Here is a 20,242-nt window from a genome sequence, read left to right on the forward strand (position 1 = left end):
AGCATAGTTTCTGAGTTGATTTTTTTTTTTTTTTAGCTTGCCTATGGAACACTGAAAAGCTTATAGCTGCTGAATATAACCATATAATAAGCCAACTAAAATTGCATATAGGAATTTTAGGAAAACAGGAAGGCATAGGAAATGTAATGAAATAAATTGTTAATATTTTCATTTAAAATATTTAAGTATTGAATTAAGTGCCTCAAAACATAAAAGAAAGTAAATGTATATAGTACAGTAGCTGAATCTTTGATTAGAGTCACTGTATTGTTCCCATAGTTAACAGAGCAATTCTAGGGGTTTTAACTGTTAAGATTTTTCATCTAAACTCATTTTAATGTTTCTGTAATTGTATTCAAGGTAATTTGTGGACGTGGACGTGTCTACTTCATCAGGTAGCATCTTGTCATTTTTAGCATTCCAGCATCCAGCATGTTGACTGGTGCTTAGAAGACCCTGCAGTAAATAATTGTGAAATTCTAATACAGGATTTACATAGAGATTTCTGTTTTAGGTATATGTGTATAAAAGCTGGGTTCAAATCACTGAACAGTGATTATTATGTCATGCAATCCTATAAACATCTGACAAAGATGAAAATTAATAGATTTTACTTGTATTCCCTGTTTTCTAAAATGCCTAACGGTTTAGGTAATTGATGACTTTTATCTTCATCTAGGGCCTACCATTTACTGGTGATATGTAAGCTTGGAAAAGTACCTGTTTAGGCCTTCATATAAAATAGGAGTTGGGTGTTCTTTCTGGTAGAAATAGGTGGGACAAACATGGGTGATGTCAGGATGGTCCACATTTTGAGATGGAAGATAACATTTCTACAAAGTGTCTTTCTAAGTTATATTTAGAGTTCTGCTAAATGAATTTGATCTAGTGAGGCTCCATGGAATCAGCTGTGGGAGCTCTTATGCTATGCAGAGAAACTTAAACCACCATGCTCAAACTTGGTGGGCTTTTTCAATTAAAAATCGAAATGTTTTTATAGTCTGTTATAAAGATCATGATTATTCTAAGCTCCAAGAAAGGAGAATGTAAATTACATATTAATTTGTGCTTCGTTATAATGTAAAAAATTAAAACTGTAGAGCAGATTTTGGGGTGGTTATTTGTTTTAGAGAATGTTTAACTTATGTGCAAGTAAAATTATTCAATTTACCAAAGTGTTATTTACACAAACTTTTTAGGAAGTCAGTTACACAAGGTTGAGGTTCATTTGAGGTTGTAAAAATACATTACTGAATAGTGTAATTTCTTATTGCTGCATAAAATGTTTTACTGACATCTAGCAGAATTAATACCATACGTTTTTACAAATGAACATGAATAGATCATTTACATTCCCTTTCTAGTCTTAGTTTAAAGATTCTAAGAAATTTGATATTAAAATAACCCTTAAAAGGGAAATAACGCTTATGTATTAATGATTTTATTTCTTACATTTATCTGTGGAAAGATATCCTTTTAAATTAGATAAATATTCCAAGGTTTTTTTTGGAATGTTATGGCCTTACAAAAAGAAGTTATTATTTCAGTTATAATTTCCTAGCAAACTATTTCTAACCAGCTTCATGAGGAAGTATTTCTTCCATCATGAAAAACTTTCATAAAACCTTCTACTGTTATTAACATCTGAAGGACAAAGACAAATTAAGTGCCATTAGACTAGAAATATGATTAGTGCTGTGGGTTATGATTTTCTTTATAATTGCATATTCCTATGAGCCAATTATAGTTTGTGTATATACTTAAGGACCAAGAAATTAATTGACCAAGTAATCTGTTTATTCCTAAGATCTACACATTGTGGGCGTGTGTGTAGAGGGGAGATGCATGTGTGCACACGTGTGTTTACAAGAAAGGCCCTAAAGATCAAATTTCTTTCTCAGCAGTCGCTGACTCCTGATGCTTTCTCCATATAGAGATTCGTGGTCATCTTTTCGTAGTACTTTAAATAATTTTACTACGCTAATAGTATAGACTTAGGGATTCTGCTTATCTTATGTAAGATAAAACTGATAGACATCTAACTAGAGACAATTCTGAACGTCTGTGATTATGGGGAAGTTTACTGTTTGTAATACTACAATTATGTTTCCTTCCTGGAGGCATGTATTAAATGGTGAATTCTTTGATCAAACAGTTTACGTCAGGGTTATTTGGTAAAGAAAAGTTTGTTGGGTGGGTTTGGAGGAACAAATTAATCAGCTTAAATATGAATTTCCTTTTCTGAATCATCTAACATAGTTTAGAATTACAGGCCCAGTTATCTGCAGTTCAATTTTCTTAACAAATGTATGATAATTTTCTCTGCTGGAGTTGGCTTTGTGGTTTTTGAGCAGGAGATTGTGTTGGTATTTAAATTCAAAGTTGAAAAAAAGCATTGAAAAGTTTTGTTACTGCATTTCTATTGACTGGAGTGGGTATTCTTATAGGTGGTACCTCTGTATGCAAATTAAAACAGGCATGATCCTTACATTCTGCAAGTTTACAGATCCAAATATTTTAAAGTATTATAAATGTCTGGATGTTTTGCTTATGCTCTTTACCTTCTTGCTGATTTGGGTACCATCTGTATAAAAAGTTTTAAAGTGTATTCAGCTTATGTTTTACAGAGTAGAATATATCATATTCCCTAAATTAACATGCTTTGAAAAAGTGGCCTAGTGTATTTTTCTAAGCTACAGATAAAAAAACCAATAATTTTTATTAATAAATTTTACCCTATATAATTCAAAATTTGGGTCATGTGTTTTAATTATTCACATGTAAGAAGATAAGATTAGAAATACAGTTACCAAGGTAAAGGTATTGAATGATTCAAGTTTAAACCCAGAGACTTGGTACAGAAGTGGAGCTGAATGGTTTCTTTTATTTGTCTATTGGCATTATGGAGTACAACCTTGGTTAAGGAGCATCAGTGGGTAGGTTCTTAAATCCTGTCAGTATAATCACTGACTCTTCCTCCTCCCTCATTTCCTCATCCGACTGAGCACCATATCTTGTCCCATATCTTCAGAACTATCTCCTGAGTCTGGTGGCTTCTCTTCATCCACTTCATGTCATGATTATTACTGTTGCTTGGACTGTTGGAACTACCACCTCTTAAGTGGTTTCCCCTGCCATTAGTCCCCCCATCTTTAATTTAGCCATTGCACTGCTATAAGCACAGTCTTTCTAAAAGAAAAGAAAATGATTTCTGAAGTTCAGAATCCTTAGCTTGATATAAAAAACTCATCTAAGCATCCTCCATTGTGTACCTTGTGTTTTTTGCGAACTAAACTCACTTTTTATGGAAAATTCCATTAGCCTTTTATAGCTCCACACTTTGAATACATGTTCCTTGTCAGGGTAAAGTAAGATAGATTGCCTTATATTAGATTAAGTTAGATTTTCCTATTTGCGGTGACAGTTTATGATAATAATTCAGTGAGACTCACTCTAAAATTTGGGTCAAACTATCTCCAAGGGTAATTCAGACAAACAGCAAATGAAATTAAGCTCTTCTATAGTAGAGACTTCTATGTATTCACCAAATCCTGTTTTCTCTCCCGCTTGATCCCACATCTAGACTATATTTCTTACTCCTCCGTGCAATTAGGTAAGGCTAAATGATATACAAGACTTTCACCCTTGTTCAATAAAAAAAGAACTAGTTTCATCCTCCGTATTCTTTCTCTTACCTCATCTGCCAGCTGTATGCAGGGATTCTAGCAGAGGACTACAACCAAGTCTCTGGGGGAAAGGTGGAGTCATAAGGTAAAGGAAGTCTGAATCTGTCTGAATGATCATGAAGGCCATCTGTCAACCATGAAGATGCACATTGGGCTTTTACTGTGATAAGGCACTAATTTTTAAAAATCGTAGCTGCTAGCATTACCAACTTGACTGTAGCTCAGAGTTTAAGAAAAAAACAAGTTCTACCAGTTGCTACTACTGGAGCTACTTTGAAATTTACTTTGGGAGTCCCATTCTGACTTCATCTGATCCATCCTACTGGCAAGTGGGGTTCATTGTTGTCAGTGCTTCTGTCAATATCAAGTGTGTGTGTTCTTGGTGGGATTGTTTATTTTTATATAATTTGCAATTCTAACTAAAGATGCTATATAACTTACTCTGATTAAATTTTTAAAGGATCATTTCAAAAAAGTTCAGAGCTGTTTTAAGCAATGGTGGCCTTGCGAAAATAGTCCATGGTATCCCCAAATGTCTGGCAAGACAAGAAATTTAGTATATTTGTTAAATGGTCTTATTATTTTACATAAACATGTTATGTTTCTTGGATATGCACTATATGAAAAGTTCTGTTATATAAACCTATCCTAATTACCTGTTTATGAAATATCTGAGAATAGAAAGCCTGCCTTTTTATATAAATGTGGAAAGTAGGATGGCAGTAGGACCCGAGTTCAGTTTACAGTGTTACCACGGTTTTCAAACATAATCCGTTCCAGAAGATCGTTCGAGTTCTGAAACGTTCACAAACCAAGGCACGGTTTCCCCGTAGAAAGTAATGCAAAATGGATTAATCCATTCCAGATCTTTAAAATCAACCCTTAAAATTGCAAATTTAGCATGAATTTTACTGTCTAATGGTACCATAGATCGATAAAATTTACAGTGTTCGTAAATACCATAGATCCATAAAATTTACAGCGTTCGTAAACCGAAATGTTCGTCAATGGTGACGTTTGAAAACCGAGGTACCACTGTATTTTTGTCACTGTTTTGTACTTTATTCACAGTGATTTTAGATGGGCCTCATATAAAGAATATAAAAAGAAAATAGCAGTGGTACCTTGGTTTTCGAACGTAATCCATTCTGAAAGACCGTTTGGGTTCTGAGCGCTCGAAAACAGCCAACAGCTAGGCCTCAGGATCTTGCACTCAGCAGAAACCCTGTGACATGTTCGACTTCCAAGGCGTGTTCGAAAACTGAAGCATTTACTTCTGGGTTTACAGCGTTTGTAAACCGAAATGTTCATCAATGGAGGCGTTAAAAAACTGAGGTACTACTACTATATAGCGCTCTTCTGATTGAGGCCCTTCCAAAAAGTGTCCTTTGGTAAAGGAGGTCCAGAATACATGCCAGGTGATTTCTAGTTTATTTCATAAAGACTAAGGAAAGGATAGATAAATGAACCCACAAGTTCAACAAATGTTTCTTGAGTAGTTGTGCTAGGTGTTAAAGAAACGAACCAAAAGACAATGGCTTAATTTTAGGAAGGAGCCCACCCTCTGGTAGGTAAGTCTTAGATTAATCATTTATGTACACATGAAACAGGTTAGTGAATAGTAGTATTAGGTTTTTCTTTTCTATTGCATTTAAGTGAAAGTACAATAGTTAAAATACACAGTAGTTCCCCCTTATCCGTGGTTTCACTTTCCATAGTTTCAATTACCCACAGTCAACTGTGGTCTGAAACTGTTAAATGGAAAATTCCAGAAATAAACAATTCATAAGTTTTCAGTCAGACATCATTCTGAGTAGCGTGATGAAATCTCGCGCTGTCTCATTCCGTCCCGCCTGGGACGTGAATCATCCCTTTGTTGAGCGTATCCACACTGTACATGCACTCTGCCCGTTAGTCACTTAGTAGCCTAGCCGTCTTGGTTATCAGATAGACTCATAGTATCTCAGTGCTTGTGTTCAAGGAACCCTTATTTTACTTAATAATAGCCCCCAAAGCACAAGAACAGTGATGCTGGCAATTCGGACATGCCTAAGTAAAGCTAGCCGTAAAGTGCTTCATTTAAAAGAAAAGGTGGAAGGTTCTGACTTAAAAAGGAAAGAAAAAAAAATGGTATGCCGAGATTGCTAAGATCTATGGTAAGAATGAATCTTCTGTCTGTGAAACTCTGAAGAAAGAAAAAGAAATCTGTACTAGTGTTGCTGTCACACAACTGTAAAAGTTACAGCCACTGTGGTTGATAAGTGCTTAGTTAAGATGGAAAAGGCATTCATTTGTGAGTGGAAGACATGAACAGTAAACTTGTTCCTATTGAAGGCAGTGTGTTTTGCCAGAAAGTATGGAGCCTATACGAGGACTTCAGCAAGGAATCCCCTGAAACAAGCAACACCAAGCCATTTATTGCAAGTAAGGATGGTTACGTAGATTCAGGAATAGGTTTGGCATTTTATCATCTCATATCATCACAAGAAGAAAGGTGAGTACAGTACAATAAGATAATTTGAAAGATATCACATTTATATAACTATTACAGCATATTATAACCTATTATATTAGTTATTATCATTAATCTCTTACTATGCCTAATTTATAAATTAAAGTTTAATCATAGGTATGTGTGTATAGGAAAACATAATGCATGTAGGGTTCAATACTATCTGCAGTTTCAGGCATCCACGGGGGGTCTTGAAAGTCTTGAAAAGTATCCCCTGAAGATAAGGGGGTCTACCATAGGTGGGGAGAGAGAGAGAGAGAGAGATCAGTGATTCATGAAAAATTACGGCTTTATGTTTGAACCTATATTATTCAGTACTTGTTCTATCTCAACATTACATAGAAAGGGTTCAAAAAATTCTAATCAGAGATGAAGAGAGAGAGAAAGAGAGGAAAATCCAATTTGCCTATTTTTTTGAGTACTTAGCTTAGTTTGGTTTTGTTTTCCTCCCACATTGAATCTTTCCAATACATCTGAAGTGCTATTCAGTTTTTTCTTCCAAGTGCTCCAGCTATTCTAGGTATTGTTAACGAGTCAAGCTGTATCCGATATTTGTTCACTTTTATCATATAAAGGAAAAAAATAACTTGGATGCTAATAACAGTAAACTCTGGAACTGTGTGACTTTAGTCCATTTGTAGTTTCTAGGCAGTGCCCTTTTGACTAAAGTACAGTTCAACAAATAATATCAATAGACTATATTTGACTAAGATTTTAATGGCCAGTTCTATGGATGTTCTAGAGGAATAAAGTGTGATGCTACTCTAAAATATTTTATGACAGTTTTCCCCTATATTTAGTCATGCCACTAGTAATTTTGGTTTTTTATTAAATTGCTTTCAGTCCTTGGCAACATTTCCTGGCAACCTTTTATGCACAATATTTGTAGAATTGTTGAGGTGGAAGGTGTTCTGTGTATGCAAACACAGAACTGGTTTTTACCATGTTCTGTTTTACTCTGTGGCCTCTACAAAGGTGTCATTTATACAAGGCATTTTCCTTCAGGATATTTCCTGCAGCTTTTGGCCATTTCCGACTTTAATGAAGCATTTATTTTTGGACAAACTTCTGCTTCACAGCTACATATTTGATTCTTTGGTGTCAATATTTATGAAAGTAAATGCTAGAATAAACATCTGTGCTTCCTTATTTTTGCAGCCTTCATTCTGTTGAGCCTTTTGATTCTGGGTTTATTCTAGAGACGTGTAGTTAGCTGTGTATTTCCCATTGAAATCATGTTCATTTCTGTATTTAAGGACACAGTGTGGGGGAAAATACAGCTTGTAGGCTGGATTTTATTTACTAGATTCTTTTGCATTAAGCCAATCTGGGGTATCCAGACATTTCAAGATAGATTTCTGTTTGTCATTTGCCTACTGTCAGTAAGTAAATTAGCTTGATTGGCAGTCAAATCTTGTTGAGGTTAAGCAGTTACTCTTTTCCTAGGCCTTTCCCCTTAATCTCTTCTACATTTTACCATGGAATTAACTACTTAACCCTATTATTATACTATATGAGCTAATCTACCGTTACTATTACCTAAGCAGAGTGTTTATAGCTTCAGCTTAAGTGTTTGAAACCTTACTTTTGTTTATCAGTTGTATGTTGTTAAAATATATTTGGACTTAGAATTCTACAAATTTTCAGCATAGATATCATGAGAAGAGATAATTACTTGTCCAAGAGACTATTGTGCTTTCTGTGTCATATTAAGTTACTATTTTTTATTCAAATAGAGATAAGAAAGCTGGTAATTTTTTTCAGATTGTTGTTCAGAGGAACTATAGCCATCATACAGATTAGAAATCTCGTTTTACATGATATAATTTTATTGTCCTTTTGAGGTAGCGGTAAGACTTTTATTCCGTAATGTTAATAGTCATAATCAACTCTTTCTCGGCCTTGAAATTTATTTTAGGACTCTTTGTTCTTTATTGACATGTCTAGTAGATTAGATGATGTGGAAAGAGCATGGTAGTTTTGTCCCTTCAAAAGGGAGGCCCTTTTAAATTTAGCCCCTTGAAAGGTGAAGGTCCTCTTCAAGGCTTTTTTCCCCATGTCTCCTTGTTGACATAACTCTCTCTTCAAGCCCTTCAGTCCATGGTCCTGCCATTTCCCATGGTAAACTGCACCTTTCCCCATTAAAGGAGTTCCTCTCCCTTGATCCCTTCCTGATTCTTGCTGCAGACTTCCAAATAGGATGCACTTTGAAACTTTACTCTCTGATTGCCCGCTTGTGGGGGTGGGGTGGGGCAAAAACCCTATTGATGGAGTGATTGTGGATGCTCCATTTCAGTTAGTTTCTCTAGATTAGGCAGGCAGGAGCTGATTCGTTACTTGGTTATCTGGGAAGAAAGCATACCTCTCTAAGGCTAGTATTAATTTTTCTCAGTGTCAACACAATCAAAATTTTGAAAGAATACTTAAAATTTTCAATAAATATACATATCTGTTTCTAGAAGGAATTTAATAACCCACTTGGTTATCAGAGATTCTGGAAATTCATAGTCTTAAATTCAAATGTGCTGAGAGGATCATTGTGAATTTCTGATTCTCCTCTGGTCATTTCTTTCCTGTGGTGATAGACGACTTGCCTTAGAAATACTGAGCATTCTGCTGCCGCCTTCTCCTTTCCAAGTTACTACCTGCGTGGCTCACACCTCCCGGCAGTCCTTATGCTAATTCCTTTCCAAACTGTTGGTTGTATGAAGCCAAGACTTATAGGAACAATAGTCCTTGAATCCTGCATACTTTATGTAGCAAGAACTCAGATATAATATTTATCTGTAGCTCTTATACTTGAGGGTCACTTTGGCTTTATTAAAATGTGTTTGATGTAGGCTGTTCTGGATCATTTCCCCCAGTATATGTATGTACTTTGAATATGTAGTCTCAAGTTTTATTTTAGGAGAGTTTTTTATAGTTTTTAGCATTTTTTTTTTGAGGAGGGGCTTATTGCTTTGATCTTCATTGACTCCTGTTAAACGTATATTGGACTGTCTTGCTTATGTTACATACCAATTGTTTTATTTTGAAATCTTTTTATCTCATTTTTATTAATTCTAAAATTTGTTAAGGCATTACCCGTTGTGTTTCTTGTAATTTAGTCTTCATTCCTGAAATAAGTTTTTCCTTTATTTTTGTGTGTTTCCTGAGTTTGGTCACTTTTCATATCTTCCTTGCCCTCAAATATACCATTTCTGACGTTTTCTAATTCTGACACTTTTCATTGCTTCTATCATTTAAAAAAGATTTTTAGCTTGTTTTGAACTGTTAGGTTATGGTTTTCATTTTCTATGGACATGTCTTTCTGGTCAGCTTTCATCATCCACAGCGACATCATTTATTCCTTGTGCCCCTTTTCCTTTATGATATAATTGTGTGGGATTACTTTGCTATGCTTTTCTGTTACTCACTTTTTAAGTGGAATGAACTTTCCCATACTTTGAGGAGGGAAGGATCATTTAGGGTGCCTTTTCTAGCTTCAGAGCTCTAGTCTTTCTACTTCTATTGTTTTTATAAAATGACTTTTTAAAATCTCTCGCTTCTGTGATCAGCCTCCTGACTCCACTCCCCAACTTCATTTCAACTTTCCCTTTTCTTTGCTGTTATTGTCCTTGTTGTGTTCGGTTTGGATTTGACTCCCAGTAATTTCTCCTCAGCGTTGGGCTCTGTATTAGAAGCAGCTTTTGTTTGTTAGGTTTGGGACTAGCCATATTGTCACAGCACGTCAGACTTGATTCACTTTGTGTCCTCTTGCGTTCACTCATAGGTTGGATCTTGTAGAATTCCCTCCCAATTTTGGCTACTGTTCTCAAAATCACCCTTTATATTTACCCATCAGTGATTAGTGTTCTCTTTTTCTGGGGACCATCAGAAGTCCAGGGACTTTCCTTCCGCGGCCTCTCAGGAATTTTTGATGCTTTGTTCCTATTCACTTATAGTTGAAGTTTTTGTGGGCCGACTTTGTGACATTGTTATATTGTAGATACTGTCCTTGAATCTTAGGTTTGGCTATTCTCATTGCTCTGTCATTATGGGGAGATTTAAAATATTTTCAGCTACCATCTTTCCTACTTTTGAAATATTTTGACAAAACTTTATATAGTAACTATCTTGATTATTGACTTACTGCTCTATTTAATAGACAATGCTGCATATATTAGAAATCTGCCATAAATCTAAAATAAAAACTAAGAGATGGGTTAGTATTGTAAAGTGAAACTGTTACCTGGACAAGTAATGGAAGAGAGAGAGAATATTTATATATGTATGGACATATTTCCCGAATAAAAGCATCTGAATTTTTTAGTAGTATCCTCTACTAGAAGGATGGAGTTTTTTCTATTTTTAACTTTCTTTCTTTTTCCTCATTAAATGCTAAACTTTGAAGAAAAGTGCCTTTGTTATGCAATCAGAGTTTTGGGGCAATTATTCCCTACTTTAAAAATCAAGGAGTTTCATCAGTAACGTTGGTTGTCATACTGTGGTCAAGACACTGCCTATTTTGTAGCTTATATTGTAGCCTTTCTGTTTGTTTTTCTCTTTAAATGGGAAATAATAGTGAATCTGTCTCATTTTGTTTAAAATTTTCCAAGTTCTACCAACGCTTTAACTGGAAGTTAAGTGCTTTAAAACAAAATTTTGTGAAATACTCAGTCTTCTTATTAAGGAATATTTGCTTTCCTTTCAATTACAATACTACTTTCGTTTTTGGTCATCTTATTTTGGTTGTTTTATGGTTGCTAATACTTGGTGGTTATTTCTGTAACGTTGAGCCCGTTAGTCCTAATGAGTTTTAGATGTTTAGAATCTCTATTAATTGAATTCTTTGGAAGTTTATAAAGCTTATGGAACATTCTACTAATTATGATTTTGCCAGTGTTCCTTAGAGGACTACCATTTTGCCACCAGAAAAAAAATGATCTTAGAAATTTTTAGCATCTCATCTGCTATATATATATAATTCTTTTGTGATGCATTCCAAATGCCAGAGCTCCATCTTAATTTGTGGTGCGTTCATACAGTGCTTGTCACCAGGCTTCCTGGCCACCTTTGTGACGTTTTCTTTACAACCTTGATATAAAAATACACTGTCTTGGGTTTTATTTGAAAATAGGTTGAAGGCCTTCCTCCCAATGTCTTATTTCAATATATGTGTCATGTGACACAAATTTAATTGAGAGAGCTGTGACCTAGAGAATCATTTCTACATGGCTGTTTGACTACATTTTTTTTATTGTTTTTCTTAACAGACCTCAGGTTACAAGCTATGTCAGGCCTCATTTGGTCAGAAGTGTGTTTGTTTCTCTTGTCAGCTTCTTGATTGGTTCCTTTCCAGATTTCTGTAGGGCAGCCATATGGTCATTTATGCATGTTTTCTAGATTGCTTCTCTGGCAGGATTCCACATCTGGTTGATAAGTATTTCACAATCTACTTACACAGAGATGGCTTCAGTTTTTGCCATTTAGTTTTATTTCAGATAGTGTATTCATTCATATCTAGTGTCTTTCCTATCTCTTATCTGAAGTTCATTTGATTTTGATGATTTTATTTTATGTGGCCCCATGTATTTTGGTTAACTTTTCATCTTCTTATATATCATGGAGAAAGGACCCATAAAAGCCAATAGTGAAGTGCCTGAACTATACTAATTTTGGAAAGCTGAATATAGTAATACTTCTAGATGATCAATATTAATGTACATTAGACTGGCTAGAAAGGTATACCTGTCTCCTTTCTATAATTTTTTATTCTTCGTTGTACAGTTTTTAAAGTTTTTTTTTTTTTTTTGTAATTTTTTTTGGAAAATTGTTCTCTAACTGTGAGGCAAGGAGAAAATTATTCATAATGTTGGTAGTGATGTTACAGCAAAAATTATGACATTTGTTAAGGATGGCTAGGCAGACTTTATTCAGGAGGTCTATTGTGGTAAGTATAGGAACCATTACAGTGGGGTTTTGCAGTGGAGGAGAGAGATTGGGCTGAAACTCTAAATACAACATGGAAAGGGAGGAATTTATAGCCCAGGAGCAGAGTAGTGGGTGGGAGATTACTAAGAGGAAAGAAACTTGGGGGTAAGTGGGGGATTCTAGCTAAACAGACCTAACAGGATTGTTGCTGAAGGCAGGTCAGGGTGACGGGACATCGATCACATGGGGATGGGGGATGAGGAACCTGGTCAGACATGAAGGGTGAGCAGATATTGAGGGAGGGGAATTCTGGTTAAACTGACTTAGAGAGATTCTTGCTAAAATTGGACAGTGCAGAGATGAACACGAAAACTCAAGAGTTAGGGCCTAGTTGAGAAGACTTCAGAGGAGCCTGACTAAAGTTTGGCCAAGGAGAAAGTCCTTATAGCTTTCAAGGAAGTAGCTCTCATTACAGAAATACTGAAGCAAATTTCTATTAACAAAGTAGAACTTTTAGCAAATTTATGCTCAACCTCAGTGAGCCAATAGCAGGAAAATTTCCTACCTGCTATTTATGGCTAGTGATCTCCACTAGATTAGAAACTGTATCATTTCAAGATATTTTGAAATTAAAGAAAAGCAACTTAATGTCTTCAGTCTCTGCTCAATGAATTTGTGATTTTGATTTTGATGATGAAGGTTGAAATTATAATTAATGGATTAAGTTAGACTTAATAAAAAAACTCATTGATTTTCTGTCTGATAAGGTTTAATAAACTAGCTATAATATATTATAATATTTTCAGACTCCGGCTTAAATTCTTTAACCAAATTAATTATTAAAATCTAAATTTCACTTTGCTTATATGTCTGATTTAAATTTGTTCTGGCACTTTCATTTTATAAAGGAACCGACTTAATAGATTTTTCAGGAAGTAAATTTTATTGTAGTTAACTTTTATTTGTATGCAAAATACCATGGGTGGGAGGCTCCCTTTCCAGAAGAAGCTATGTTGAACTTTATCTCATCTTTGTCTTGTTCCTAAGCCTTCTGCCTCCAGTGCTCTGTATTGAGATTTCTTATTGTATTTAGATTTCTAATACGGGTTCTTATTGTCCTGGCTGGCACTCAGTTTAGAAAGTGACCTTTCGAAAGAGATGACTAATGTTTAAATTTATTAGATTTTAGAAGTTGAGCTGCTAGTTGCAGATTCCAAAGAATGGGTTGACTTTTTTGCAGCAGGATATTTTCTTGGGTGTATAGTCAAACTTTCAGTGCTTCTAAATGGAGTAGGTTCTTGTCAAAAAGGATTTTATTTTTGAGCACCTATAATTCTAAAGGATCTAGTTCCAGTCCTTCAGACATAGGTTCTTAGGCTTTTAGTAGCGTTAGAGTAACCTGAGATGCTTATTAAAAATTCACTTTTCTTGGTCCCACTACCAGGGAGTCTCACATTGTTGATGAGACATTGGGCCCAGAAAAGAGCATATTCAACAAATGTCTCACACTTTGAGAAGTGTTGCTTTTGGACCTCAGTGGTTCCCAAACTTGATGACACATTTGAACCAGTCTGGCTTGGTTGATACCTGGTTCTACCCTCTACCTGCTTAATTAAAATCTCTGGGAGTGTGGCCCATTAACTTGCGTTTTTAACAAGCTGCCTGGTGACCCGTAAGCAGAAAAGCACAGCTCAGGATCCCATGAGATCCATTTTTAGTCCACCTATAAGTTAGTTGCCTGAGGGCTTTGTGCCTTTATGTTCTAGGATCTCCCAAGATCTAATTTCTCGGTGAAATATGTAAGTTGTTTCTACTACTTCTCAGATTTGCCCAGATGTTGACATTGTAGTGGCTAAAACATATTGCCAATTTTTTTCTAAACATTCTTTAACATTCTTCTTCTAGTCAGTACTAAGCAATTTAAGGCATTCGCACATGTATACATTATGGGACTTAATAGCTGTTTTCATTTTGGATGCACAAAATTATGTGGCAGACATGATTTTGCTCTGTTAACTGTTGAAAAATTAAAAAGGTTTTACACACTTCAGGAGCTTAAATTCGAGACAAAATGTCATTATATATGTGTGTTCTGATACTATTGGCTAATATTGTTAATGTGCTATTTTTATATAAAAATTAGTTACAGGTTCTGCATAGTGAAGAACTGGAAAAATTGGCATTAGTACTAGTTATCTGGAGCATTTTGCTGAATTGTGTGGCTTGAACATTCTTTACAGTCAAAATCAGTGATGGATTTTTAATAAAGTAAGAAGCAGTTCATTCTTGGTGGTCGTGGTGTAACGGCCAAGTTTCATGGAGTTATAGTCCTTACCGACAGATAATTGGAATAATAGCTCTTTTTCTAAAGGTTTAAATAAATTATTTAAATGCTTTCTTTACGTTTAGATGTGCCTTGCTTATGTAATCACTGTTCATGGAAAGCCTTGGCTAATAATCACTGAAAGCTAAACACAGAGAACGGACATTTTTCATTGGCTTATGCGGAGTAAATTAACCTATTTCATCCTTATGAATGTAGGATGAAAAGAGTGTGTTACAGTCCAAAAAAGAATGTGAGCACTTTTTTTTTATTATGTGTCTTGGTATACATTCTATAAGAATACATTATGGCACTCAAAAATACTGCATCCTCTTTACCAGTAGGTAAGGTTAGTTGGGAAGGTGTGGTGGCTTGTTTCGTATTAGTCTGTAGCTGAAGTTCTTCAAGTTTCTAATGTTCAATAACATTTTTTATTAATTGCAGAAATTCCACTTAACTTTGTTAATTTTCCACTGCAGATTAGCTTGAGACATCAGGTTTCCAAACTCACTGACTAGTCAATCTTTAATCATTGCTACTAAAGTAAAATTGCTGTTGGGAACAAATTAATTTAACATATTACATTGCTCTGGCAGTTAGGTATTAAGCATTTTTTGCCTGTTCAGAGCAATGCCTGGTTTGATATTCAGATTCAGAGTTATCTAATATAATATAGCTTCTTGTTTTTAACTTGTTTTATTATTATTAGTCTAAAGTTGAATTTCCAGTTGGCTGTCAGAGAGCAAGCATTATTTGGTCTAGTCCTCAGTAGGTACCCAGAGGAGCCAGCCCCAGGACTACAACGCTGCTGCCATGTGGCTTTCTATTCTGGGAGGGGGAGGCGGGAGGGAAAGTACAGCCTATAGATGAACGGAACGAGGAAGCCTTTTTACATATTGCTGCTATGAACAGTCAGTCTCCAGTCCTAAAATGAAGATAGTACTGGAAATACACGTGATTTTTTTTTTTTAAACATCTACTTTATTGCTGAATTTAGTTATTCTGTATTTTACCCTCAAATATTGAAGTAAGAGACGTCAGCAACAGGACTGCAAAGTGGTACGACAAGACTCTTACTCCTTGAACATTTCCCTTGGTGCAGTGAGAGAACATCAGCTTTGCTGTCTGCGGCCTCGTGTATTTTTGCCTTGCGCGCCTGCCTGCCCTTCATTGGCGTCCATGTGCCATGCACACACTGCTTCGTGTTATAGTTTGATTATACATATCGTATCTCCTCCCACCAGAGTGGTAACTCCTTGAGGAGAGTCTGAAACTTATTATATTTTGTAATCCCCCTTGGTGCGTGGAGCAGTGCTTTGCATGCAGTACACATTCAGCAAGTTTTATTTAGTAATAAATGCTGACCTGGTTTCGCCACTGCCTGATGCCCATTTAGCTTCAGAAATGACTAAGTATTTATTGCGTTGATTTTTTTTCATATTTACATATAGAATTAAATATTTATTTTGGCAATTTTATTTATTCAAGCTGTTGTAAATTAAATCAAAGATTGTTTGACTATATTAATATATGTTTCTAGTTGAAAAGGTTTCTCGTTTGGTGTACTTGAGTTGAGGTCATTTTTTAATAATTAGTAGAGAAATATTGTGATCACTCAAGTCAAAACTAAATACATATTCTAATCACAACTGTAATCATGAAATAAGAAAATTTATTGTGTTAAATACATAAATAATGCAATACAATTGGTTTTTCCTCATTGCACTAAATTGTAAAACCAGAATTGATAGGAGATAATACCACAAATTAAATAAATAAAAATTGGGGAGAATCAAGCCTTAGATGTGGAGGCAGTTAAAAACTAACTCATTGCTATGATAGTTTGGATAAGAACAAGTCATCTTGTTGAAATAGAATTACACTGTTTATGATGACTCTTGATAAGTTTAAGGCCCTAGAGATATTTGATATTGGCATTATTATGGCTAATCATATCTTGGAAGAGTGCTAGTCTTGACAATTTTTAAACTTACTCTGAATTTTTACCCTTCAAATAATTTACATGGAAATTACTAATAATTCCATATATTTTTTAAAAAAATTAGTTTCAGGTGTACAAAACAATGTAATAGTTAGACATTTACACCCCTCACAAAGTGATAACCCCCTATGCCAATCTACTACCCCTCTGACATCATATATGGCTGTTACAGTTCCACTGACTCTATTCCCTATGCTGCACTCCGCATCCTGTGACCATAGATATATTAGATTATAAACAACTCCATATCTTTAAAATTTTCCTGGTATGAGGAATCTCATGTGGTATGGTGAGAATCTTTCTTTTAAAGTATGTTTCAAATATAACCTTTAAAGTATTTGTAAGGCAGACTTTGTGTGTGTGTGTGTGTTGGTAATGTGTGGTGCTACGCATTCTTAACAACAAAGCGCGGTAGGGTTATATCATAGAATTAGACCAAACTAACTAGCCAATCTATAGATTGCATTAGTACCCAGTTTCAAGTCCCTTATTCCAGTAGTCTTAATATTGAAGTAAGGCCACCCATTGAGATATAGGAAGAAAACATCATGACTTCTAATAATTTTCATACACACATATTTTTTAATTTTTTATTTCATACATATAAATTTCTGTTTTGTCTGTTTTATAATTTTTATAACATATTAGTAATATGATACATATGTCATTTATAAATAACTAACTACACATGTTGATGCATGCTTGCGTATTTACTAATAGGAAGACCTAGTCAAAATAACTTGTAGACCACAGTTCTGACAAAGTAGCTAATGACAGAGGTGGACACTATGTGGATAACGTGATCTTTCGAAAGTGATAAGCAATGGTCCAGTGATTAAAAATATAATAAAAGTTAGTAGATATAAATTAGAATATTGTACAGATCAAGAGGCTCATTTATAGCTTCTTCATATACTTAACTCACTATAAAATATAAAAATGGTCTCTGTTGTTTATTTACCAAGTTAGAAGGAGTTTTAATAACTATAAGTAGATGACATACAACTTTTTAAATAGTTCGGAGCAGTTTAAGTTTTTAGGCACAAGTTTTTCACATGTGATGGCTTTTTGTTTTCTGGTTATAGCTGACATTTGTATAGGCCTTTTTAAGTTTAGTGTTGGTTCTTTTTCAAGGGATAATCTCTTTTTGTCTTGTTTTTTCCTGGTGGAGGGATTGAAAGTTAACTTAAAAAATTTTTATACAAATTGTTATAAATCAGATTTTGAGAGACGTCTGTTTCCCAAAGTTGCTAAAATTTGTGGGTATTTCTTTATAACCAGAAAAATTTTTTTAAATAATTAATAGAAACAATTTCTAATAGTAAAACTAAAAACACTCCACATATTTTCCAATTTACCTATGCTAGAGGGAGGAGGTAAGAAAAAACAAACAGTAAAACAGAAAACAAGTAGCAAGGAAGAATTACACAATAGAAAGAAAAATATGACAAGTTACATCAGGTTTGTTATAACTATAAACATAAGTGGAATAAACTTACCTTTTACAGGAAGGATTACTGCAGTTTTTTTCAAAAAGCCCAAATATATACTGTGTACAAGAGACACATAAACAAAATGATTCAAAAAAAAATTGAAAATGAAAGAATAGGCGTACCAAGCAAATTACACTAGAAATAAAGACAAAGGGGATTATAATATTCAGTGTGACAGAGTTTAAAAATAATAAATGGAACAGATTATAATGGTGAAGCATTAGCCATAATAATGATGTCATGGATTAATATGTACTCAGTTATACAGAACTAAAATATAAAGGAGAAAAATTGCAAGAGATAAAGAGAATTGTTAGATCTCAATAGTAGTTTAGGAATTTTAGAGTACTTCTTTAATCTGTGACAGATCAAGCTGATAATTATATTATCCCTATATTCTGTATTTTCATTTCAATTAATGTACAAGACAAAGAACTATATGTTCTGAAAACAGAAAATATATCTTCTCCATGATTCATGAAATGCTCATAACAGTTTACCATGTTTTTGCTCACAAGGAAAATAGCAGGTAATCCCAAAGAGTAGAAATAGGTCATTCTAGATTTTCTGCCTATGGTGAAATAATGTTAGAGCTATGTAATAAAGATAGGGAGGAAATTTGGTGATTTTCAGATCTTTTCTGACACTTTTGGGTCAATGAAGAAGTAAAAACTGCAGTTGTAAGGTACATAAAAAATATAACATCAGAGTGTATACTACATTTGCTTTTGTTTTTTGATTTAAAGGAAACTATTCTGGTTTTAGGAAGATCGTTAAAGGATGGCATTCATTAACAAATGTTTCTTGACCCTCTAATGTGCAAGGCAATTTTGTTTGATGTGAGCTATAACTGAATAAGACTATGAGCTTGAAATCCACTGGATTTTATTATTGAATGCACATTAGTAGTAAATTATTTGGGATGCATATATGAAAAATCCTCTATAGTTTAGTTCAGTATGATCATTTTAATTTTCAACTGAGGTACCTATGATGCCCATATGGAGAGAAGTAGATTGTTACAGTGTTTTGACTGAACTGTGTAGAATGTCTGAAGGTCTTTGTGTTTTTTTTTAACTCTGTTACCTGTTAGCAGTTCTGTTTCATTGGATAATTCACTTTTATCCCTCTGGGCTTCACATTCTTCCTCCATAAATGAGGAAGTTGAAATAAAATATAAGTTTCATTATACACATTTTTATGTAGCTGTGAATAAATTCATTAAGTACTGAGCATTGACTCCTTTTTAGTTTGTAACAACTAAACTTATGCTCTCTGGTGGGGGAGAGAGATAAAGTTAGGGTTCCGTGCAAGCAGAGGAGGGTTCATATATCTTAAAGAAGTGTTTGTCAAGTGAACAGGGGAGGAGAGAGTTCTAGGTTGCAGAAACAGTAGAATGTGTGGAGGCAGAGAAGGGAGTGTTTTACCTTCGGTGAACTGCATTTGGTTTGTATGGCACTTAGCGTGGGTTTATGGAGGAGTAGCAAGACATAAGCATTGAGCTTGAGGTACCTGGGAGCCAAACTGTGAAAAGTATAGTCTTTGAGTTAAAGACAATAACCATAGGAATGTGTTTTAGCAGTGGAAGGAGGTGGCACTATAAGATTTAGTTGAGGTGTATGCAGAGATAGCTGTTAGGAAAGTGGCAGTCCAGATGAGATTTGATGGAGTCTTATAAAGTAATGGCACTGGAGACAATAAGTCGACTTCAGAATAGGTCTCTAAACTGGATGGGCTCCATCGGATCTGTGACAGCCCCAGAAGTACATGCAAGATTTAATATGTGAATGAGTTTTCCTTTGCAGAGGTCTATAAATTTCATCAGATCCTAGAAGAGGGCTCTTAGAGTAAAAATATTGTAGAGAAAATTGATAGGGTGACATTCCACAAACTGTGAAGTTGAAATAACTTTGAATTTTACTTTATTCGTTAGTGATTAATCTAATTTTTTTTTGTTTTCACTTTTTATAGTGGACAGGTCAAAATCTCAGCAAGTTCGAACCTCTAGTACAATAAGGCGAACCTCTTCTTTGGATACGATAACAGGACCTTATCTCACAGGACAGTGGCCACGGGATCCTCATCTTCATTACCCTTCGTGCATGAAAGATAAAGCTACTCAGGTAAAATTAGCAAATCAAAACCCCTTTATTCCCCTGCGGTTCTTCTGTTTGAATCGCAGTAAAGACAATGTAATTTTTAATCAGATATTCCCCAATTTAAAATATAACATATTCAACCAAAGAAGAAAGCCATTTCTTGTAATAAACGTTGAACGAATTGCTTTTTATCATCTGGGGTTTTAAAGTGTTA

At 34.7% G+C, this 20,242-nt stretch overlaps 1 protein-coding gene across 2 annotated transcripts in view; it reads left to right on the forward strand.

Moving 5' to 3' along the window:
* GLCCI1 (glucocorticoid induced 1) overlaps window positions 1–20,242 on the forward strand; it is a 98,605-nt gene that overhangs the window by 12,320 nt on the left and 66,043 nt on the right. For both annotated transcript variants that reach the window (XM_074340766.1, XM_019729779.2), the window contains exon 2: window positions 19,901–20,052. In XM_074340766.1, coding sequence (XP_074196867.1) covers window positions 19,901–20,052 — 152 coding nt within the window. The remainder of the gene's footprint in view (window positions 1–19,900; window positions 20,053–20,242) is intronic.

This window comes from Rhinolophus sinicus, linkage group LG09, assembly GCF_036562045.2.
Source record: "Rhinolophus sinicus isolate RSC01 linkage group LG09, ASM3656204v1, whole genome shotgun sequence".
NCBI lineage: Eukaryota > Metazoa > Chordata > Mammalia > Chiroptera > Rhinolophidae > Rhinolophus > Rhinolophus sinicus.